At 38.6% G+C, this 8791-nt stretch overlaps 1 protein-coding gene across 1 annotated transcript; it reads right to left on the reverse strand.

Annotated features, from left to right (window-relative positions):
* Window positions 1-7398: 7398 nt before the first annotated feature.
* Window positions 7399-8340, reverse strand: LOC147000594 (olfactory receptor 2AJ1-like). The gene has a single exon (XM_085832382.1). The coding sequence runs from the start codon at window positions 8338-8340 to the stop codon at window positions 7399-7401; it is 942 nt and encodes a 313-aa protein (XP_085688508.1).
* Window positions 8341-8791: the final 451 nt, after the last annotated feature.

Consider the following 8791-nt stretch of genomic DNA (forward strand, 5'->3'; position numbering starts at 1 on the left):
AGAACTGAGTTGTGATATTGTCAAGTAGCCTTAGTTTCTTTTGCTTATGTTCTTCTTGCCTCTCACCATATGGTTATCTCTACTGCTCCTTGCCCTTGCTGTCTATGTCTGAAGCCTCTCCCTCCTGTTTTGTAAAGTCTGGTTGTGTCAGAACTTCTTGGAGTTCAGCTGTCTCTGCAATCCTGTGATTCTGGTATCCCGTGATCCTGAGATCCTGGGTGTGTCAGAGATCCTGGGCATCAAACTGCTTCTGGGATCCTGAAATCTTGGTGTGACCAAGCTCCTGTGATCCTGTTGTGTGATCCTGTTGCTCCTTGGAGTCAAGCTTTCTCTAGGTGTTGCAAGAGTGGGTGGGGTACCAGGCCCTGGGTCTGCTCCAGACACAGGTGCAAGCTAGAAGGAACCCGTGCTTCTGTCTGGGTAGGGGTTCACGTTTCCCTGGTTTCTGTGGGATTTTCAGTTATGTCGAGTGTTGGGAAAGGACTTGTAGCTTCAAATATGATCTTGAGTATGTCAGAGCTCTAGTGATTCTTGGTGTATCCAAAACCCTGGGAGTTGAGCTTCCTGTGGATGTTGTAGTAGTCAGTGCCAAACCAGTAGCCCAGGTCTGATCCAGGAGCAGGTTCAAACTGGAAGGAACCTGTGCCACTTGCTGGACGGGGGTTCCTGTGTCCCTGGATCCCAGGAGTCCCAGGTACTCTGGGTGTTAGGGCAGATATGGTAGCCTCACTTGTAATCATGGGCATGTTAGAGCACCTGGGAGTCAAGCTTCCTCTGGGTGTTGTGGGACTAGGTGCGGAGCTAGCACCCCAGGTCTGCTTTGGGCATAAGTTCAGACTGGACACTCAAATGTAATTCTGATAGATCTGCCTTTATATGTTACTTGACCTTCTCCCCTTGCTGCTTTTAAAATTCTTTCTTTCTCCTGCATTAGTGTTTTAGTTATTATGTGATCAGAAAATTTTATTTTCTGATCCAATCTCTTTGGTGTTCTTTAAGTTTCTTGTACCTTTTTTAGACATCTCTTTCTTTAAGTAGAAGAAATTTTCTACTATGATTTTGTTGAAGATGTTTTCTGGGCCTTTGAACTGGGAATTTTCTCCTACTCCTATTATTCTTAGGTTTGATCTTTTTATAGGGTCCCATACTTCCTGGATGTTTTGTGTCATGTAAATGTGTGCATTTTAGATTTTGTATTTTCTTTGACTGATATACTGATTTCTTCTATTGTATTTCTATACCTGGGATTCTGTCTTCAATGTTTCATAATGTTGGTGATGCTTATGTTTGTAGTTTCTGATAACTTTTCTAGGTTTTTCCATCTCCAGAATTGTCTCAGTTTGTGTTTTCTATATTGCTTCCATTTCCCTTTTCAGGTCTTACCTAGCATTATTCATACCCTTCACCTACTTGATTGTATTTTCCTGTATTTCTTCATATTTATTTGCATCCTCTTTTAATGCCTGTACCTGTTTGTATTTATTCAGGTGTGTTTCCTTAATGGATCTATTAATATCCTCTTTAAAGGCCCCTATGATCCTTATACGATTGGATTTAAGATCCTCTTCTTGTGCTTCAAATTCATTACGAAATCTAGAGTTCATTTTAGTAGGATAGCTGGGCTCTGATGGTGCCATATTGCCCTGGGTGCCATTGATTGTGTCCATAAATTCTCTTTTAGTCATCTAGTTAGCCCTGGTATAGGCAGGATGATCCTGATGGCAGCAGGACTTAGCTGGAAGGTGGGGTGAGCCATGTAATAGACAATAGCTATCAGGGTACCCCACTCTGTTGGCTGTGCCTCAGAGAAGCCCCACTCTGCAGGCAGTGTCCCTGGAGGACCAGTCTCTGCAAGTATGTCCCAGTAAGACCCAGCCTGAGGTGTAGGGGGGGAAAGGGGCAGAAGGGTCTAACTAAGATTTGTGGGACAGGGTTCCAAGCTGATTAGTTTTATGGGTCCCAAAGGTTTTCATGGGGAGTCAAGACACTCTTGGTGACCTGCATGTCTCCCCCAGACCAGACAGCCCAGACTAGACAGTGGGGCTCCACAGATCACGTGCTTCACTCAACTCTGTCAGCTGTCTCATGTAAACCAGCTAGGATGATGGAGGACCCAACTCAGATGGATGATTAGGCAGAGCGCCAAGATGTTCAGTTTTGGGTCTCCTGGAGTTTTCCATGGCGAGTTAAGTCTGGCAAGGCTCCTCCAGAATGGAGAGCCAGGTCACAGCTAGACAATAATAACTTATTTTTTATTTTACTGGAGCTCCCATTAAAGATCCTTTAAATATTTTTAAAAAGTGTTCATAGTTTCTCTAAACTTTCTATAAACTGGATTTTTTTTAGAAAATATTTGAACTTTTAAAGGAAGTTTGGGTGTTTTAGAAGGATTGAACATTTAATAGTATTTGACTTTTAAAGACACTAGAACATTTAAAAGTTTGTATCTTGTATACATGATTTTAATATTAACATGACATTTGAGGAAAAATGAGAAAGGAAATGTAAGTTAATAGGGATTTGTTTGTTTATCATGTTGAGAATTAATAAATTGTCCTGGATAATTTTGGTTGGTTGGTTGGTTGGTTGGTTGGTTGGTTCGTTTGCTTTATTTTGGCTGTGTTTGCTTTGGTTTTGTAGATTTGATATGAGCTACAATCATCTTGGAAGATGGAATCTCAATCCACAAAATGACTTAATAAGACTGGACTATAGGCAAGGCTATAGGACATTTTCATGATTAATGATTGGTGTGAGAAGGCCCAGCCTGTTGTAGATCATTCTATCTTTAGGCAGATAGTCTTGGGATATATAAGAAAAAACTGAGAAAACTCGGAGAAAAACATCCAGACACCTTCTGCCTCCAGGTTCCTGGCTTGAGTTCCTACCCTTAGAGTTACATGAGAGTTAAAAGACCACATGAGAGTTGTAAGGTGAAATGCACTCCTTCCAGATGGCTGTAACTTATGTCACGTCTACAGAATTAAATCAACCAAGCAACCAATCCACTGACCAAACAAACAAACAAAATTATCCAAGACAACTGATCACTTCTCAACATAACAAGCAAATACATCTCTATTTAACTACGTTTCCTTTCTCATTTGTAAGAAAATATCATATTAACCATAATATCATGATATAAAAGAGCCCATGATAATATCATGATATTAAAGGTCCCAGGGTCTAAAATTGCTTCCCAAGTTAATTTTTGTCATGGTGTTTATTCATAGCAATAGAAGCCCTAGACAAAGATTTTTCATCCACCTCTCTCCATTCATCAAATATCCGATAATGTTTTGAGAATCTCTTGGACAACCATGGTTAGCAATCTAAAGTGCAAATTCTCATATCTGAATTGGGGGTTTTACTAGAGAGAGTGACTATAACTCTTAAGGGGAGCATTAGAGAACGTTATGTAAATTATATATACAAATTATAAATTATATACACAAATTGGAAATCATAATTTAAAACGTACATACCAGGCATGGGCCCACACATACACACACACACACACACAACAAATTTCCTTCCTAGAGCAAATGTTTGAGAGTACATTGAAACATTTTTTGTAGATTATCCTTCCAGTTGATAACAGAACCTAGAATATAATGCTGTCATGTGACTTCCAAGAGAATTTAATAAATAATACATCAATATGACTAGAAGAGGGTCTTATAAGATTATATTTAAACTGAAGATCTTCCTCCAATTCATGAATTGGTGTGTGTGTGTGTGTGTGTGTGTGTTCAATGGATAATTATATGGCCCCTTGTGAGTTTTCAGACCTCTTTACCTTTGTTTTAGTTTTACTCTTCTTTCTTCAGCATTTATTTTCCTCTGCTTTCCTATTTAGAGTCCCATTTTTCCTATTTCCTCATTCAGATCTTGGGGGTATGCTGTTCTCCTCTCTATTATTGTTCTCGCTTTATGATCCCCTTTCACTCTGTTTCTTTAGTTACTCCAGGTTATATACTTATACTTGAAGACTTGGACCTAGAAACCACAAATGAGGGAGAACAAATGACTTTTGTCTTTCTAGGTCTAGTCTACCTCAGTCAACATGATCTTTTCTAGTTTCATCCATTCAGCTACAAGATTCATGATTTAATTTTTTACACCTGAATAGTATCCCACAGTGTATGGATGCCACATTTACTTTATCCATTTATCACCTCAAGAGCATTTAGGTTATTTCCACATCCTAGATATTGTGAATAGAATTGTATGAACATTCTGAGCAAGTATCTGTGGAAGAGAATGTCGAATCCTTTAGAAATATGCCAAGAAGTAGTATAGATGGGTCATATGGAATTTATTTTTACTTTTTGGAGAGGATATCTGTCAATATCTGTTGGTCTGGTGCTGCTATATATTCAAATGCTAAACCACAAGATGTGGTTGCTATCTCCACAAGATGATTCTCACATACACCAAATGATGTGGTATAAATTTTACTTGCCTTTCTTCTTTGACTGCTTAAATAAAAATTACTAGAGACAATCAGAGGGAAGTATACATGTAGGTGAGATTTCAGTTACTAGGCTGTGGTCTTAGGTAGGAACCATGAAGAGAGGGAAAGAAGGAAAAGAAGGCAAAAACAGACAGAAGAGAAGAGTCTCCATTAGAAAGATGGGCCAAGAGCGTGTAGCAGAGTGGAATGCCCCCTGAGAACAGGCTAATGGAGATAAAAAGCAGCCCAGGTGAGATTCAAATAGCAAGTTCTTGGGGAGGACATCTAAAAAATAAAAAGTAACTTGGAAAAGTAGATTATGGCTAATCCCCAAGTAATTGTGCTAAAACTGATTAAATCTACTATGATTCAGTCTTGATTATTGGAGCAGGGGGCTGGGTGGGTCATATTAAGAACTAATAGAGTTAATAAATACCATTTACAGCAATTTCTGGAGTGTCTTGAATAGATGGCAATCTCAGAAACAGTGAATAAGGGTTCCCTTCTTCCATATCCTCTCCAGTGTGTATTGTCAGTTGTTTTCTTGACCTCTGCCATTTGACTGGGATACAGTAAAATCTCAATGCTGTTTTGAGTTTCATTTCCCTATTTTCTAGAGATGATGAATAGTATGAACTATTTCTTAGTCACTTTCATTTCTTGTTTGGAACCACTTTATTTTAATGCATAATCCATATTTAATGGATTATTTCTCTGGAACTCCAGCTTCAGGGAACCTGATATCCTCTTTTGGCCTCCAGGGCAACAGGCACAACATTAGTTAACAGATGATTTGCAGTAAAACAAATGCACATAAAGCAAAAATATTTTTAAATGATTGAAGCCAGGGAGTGGTGGTACACACCTTTAATCCCAGCACTCCAAGGCAGAGGAAGGCAGATCTCTGAGTTAAGACCAGCCCACTATACAGATCAATTCCCAGGACAATACACAGGGAAACGTGTCACAAAAAATAATAAATAAAAATAAGGGGGAAAAAGCAGATATTGTGCACTTCTGAAACAGAGTTCAGAGAGCCCTGAGGTGGAACTGACCTTAATGTCTCCTCCCTCAAGACAAGACTTTGTGGCACCAGAGGAGTCATGAAAGCTTCCAAGGAGAGCAACAAACAGTCCTACACAGCTATGACACCCATGAACCACGTCAATGAACAGCATGACATAATAACTCTAAAGGCAAACTAGGGACAAACATAACTTGAAAGTAACCAACAGCTGTCTTGTTGGACTGACAACCCACTCAGCAAGATATAAACCATACCAAGCATTGGCAAACTAGCTAACTACTCAGTGGAATTGAAGGAAACCATCACTTTAGAAAAACAGCATAAACCCTACAATAATCTAAACATCTGTCCTTATATAAACAGTTAAGTCTACTCTTCTTCCCTCAAGAAAACTTCTCTTTGCAGCAGATGGAGATCATTACAGAAAACCACAACCAATGAAAATGCAAAGGTGTGGGAACTAGGTTCAACAGAGACACCTATGGTCTCTCAGCTAAAGTTCAGAGATCATTGCAAAAGAGAAGGTGGAAAAAGTGTAACAGCCAGAGGAACAGGGAGGTTGCTGTGAAACTTTGTCCCCTAGTAATATCAGAGACTATATCCATAAAGTCTGACCAGAATGACTACCTAAACATAAGCTCAACAATGGCAATAATAGACATGTCAGAGAATAACAGACACGTGGACACAAGAAAAACTCATGAGGACTCAACTCTACACAAAGATCTAAAGGCAACTAAGGAATCTTTAGAGAGAAAGAAATAGTCTTCCACGGAAAGAACATACAAAATAGTTATCTAATACCCAAATGTTGATCCCTGTAAACATACATCCAAGTAATATTAAACAGACTGAGCAGGTTATAAGTAAGATTATATGTGTATATACATATGCATTGTCATGGAAGAACAATGAAAAGGAAGGTCACAGATTGCAAAGACAGCAAGAGAGGTATGCGAGAGGGTTTGAAAGAAGAAAATGAAAAAGAAAACTGGTGAAATTATATAATGAACAAATATTTAGGTAAAAGTAAATAAATAAAAATGAGTTGAAAAATATTTGAAATTTTAAGGATTTAAAAAAATTTAGTGAATGACCACCAATTATATCTTTATATTATGTATTCTCATTTTATCTCAGGTTATTTATTGTTAGTTGCTCAAAATATCGGATGTGACATGTGTTGCGTGTACCCTGGACAGCTCCCCCCACCTTACCTGCCTTTGTGGAATGGGGAAGTTTTCACAGAGCCAACAACACAGACTCTGGGAGCAGGTGAGAAATGCTACAGAAAGCTCATCTGAACACTACCTCAAGCTCCTTTAATATCCTCCACCCATATCTCCATTGGTTTGAAGAAAATATCTATTCTAAACAGCAATGCCTGACTGGCTGGCATTATCTGCACCTACAATTGTCGCTCTCAGGCAGTGCTCAATTAGGTCATCCTGCAGGAATGCTGGTATCACAGGCAGACCTCAATAAGAAATTCCTGCAGGAGATCCTTTTGCAGCTACAGGGTCCCCAGCATTTACTAAAGGCAAACCTGCTGTTCCTGCTACAAATATGATTAAGCCTTTACCAATTAAATTATAGCTTTCTATTTTGTTGCAAGTAATAAAATTAATAAATCAATTTTAATAGAAAAATTTCCTGTGCATTAGTTTAGAAAATTGTGACAGCGGTTGGCACACATAATTCCAAAATATTTTCTCTAAATACATTAAAAATATTTTGTCTTCATAAATAATGTTTTATTGTTGCCTTACTACAACATAGCAAGATTTAACCATGGGCATCTCTATACAGACATAAATACATACCTGGGTACAATTACTCATTACTCTGAAGTAAATATGTAAAACAAGCTTAAGAATGTGAGTCTACAAAACACAAAAAAGAGGCATTTTTCTACTCATTTTTTATTCAGAATATTACTTTGGAATATGTTTTTCAAAGCCATGAGGACATCTTTATTACGAAAGCTGTAGATTATGGGGTTGAGTTTGGGTGTCAAGATGGTGTAGAATATTGCCAGAAACTTATCCTGCCCTGGAGTGTGGTATGAGCGAGGTCTCATATATGTAAAAATGACTGGCCCATAGTACATTATGACAACTACCATGTGGAATAAACAGGTGGAAAAGGACTTTTGCCGGGCCCCTGATGAGTGCATTTGGAATACAGTGAGGAGAATTTGCACATAAGATATAGAGATCATAGAAAATGGGACCATCAGAAAAATAATGCCACTCACATAAACTCCTTGCTCATAGTGTGTTGTGTCTATACATGACAACTTCAACATGGCAGGGACTTCGCAGAAAAAGTGATCAATGGCTCTTGAGTGACAAAAGGGAAAGTGGAGTACAAAAGCTGTGTGTACTATGGAGTTGAGGATACCCACCAGCCAGGAGCCTGCAGCCAGGAGCCCACTGAAGTTATCCCTCATCAGCACAGGGTAGCGAAGTGGGTGGCAGATGGCCACATATCGATCATAGGACATGGCTGCCAGGAGAAGGCACTCACCACCTAGCAAGGTAAGGGAGAGAAATATCTGGAAGGCACAGCCTGCAAAGGAAATAGTTCTGCTGCCTGAGAGAAAGTCAGCAATCATTTTAGGAACAATGTTGGAAATGTGCAAGATATCCATGAAGGAGAGATGACTGAGCAGGAAATACATTGGGGTATGGAGTCGGGAATCCCTGTGGATTAGGAGGATCATGAGGGCATTTTCTGTTATAGCCATAATAAAAATGAAAAATATAACTGAGAAAAAAGTTAAGCTTGTCTTTGAAGAAGAGAACAGTCCCAAGAGGATGAAGTCGCTGTTAAAAGTGTAGTTCTCATATTCCATATTTCCTTCTATTTTACCTGCAAAGAGATCATTCTTTAATTATGAAAAAGTTGTTAAATCTATGACTTACTTATAATTTTACATAATGAATTGTGTTGATATGTAATTTGTATTCACCATCAAGTGCCTCATAGGGGGTTTCAAAATAGATGTGTTATAATTGCATGGTGTTTTGTTCTAACAAAATTTAATATTTAGTTTGGAATTGACTGTTTTATATTTCAGATTTTGTAACTGCACTTACTTTCATATGCTTTACTCAAGCCCACTCATTACTTGAATAAACTTTTCACAATTGCACATCCTGTGTAATCTCCACTCGGGTTTTCATAGGATTGGACTCGCCCTAGAACCTGGGCATTGTAAAACCATTCATTAATTAACTGTATATTCCAGTCGAAACCCAGATTTTCCTGCTCTTTTACAGTCTGCTTAACTTTAAATCTTGAAT

This window comes from Mus caroli, unplaced genomic scaffold (genome assembly GCF_978045245.1).
Source record: "Mus caroli unplaced genomic scaffold, Mus_caroli_1 scaffold_17, whole genome shotgun sequence".
Lineage (NCBI taxonomy): Eukaryota > Metazoa > Chordata > Mammalia > Rodentia > Muridae > Mus > Mus caroli.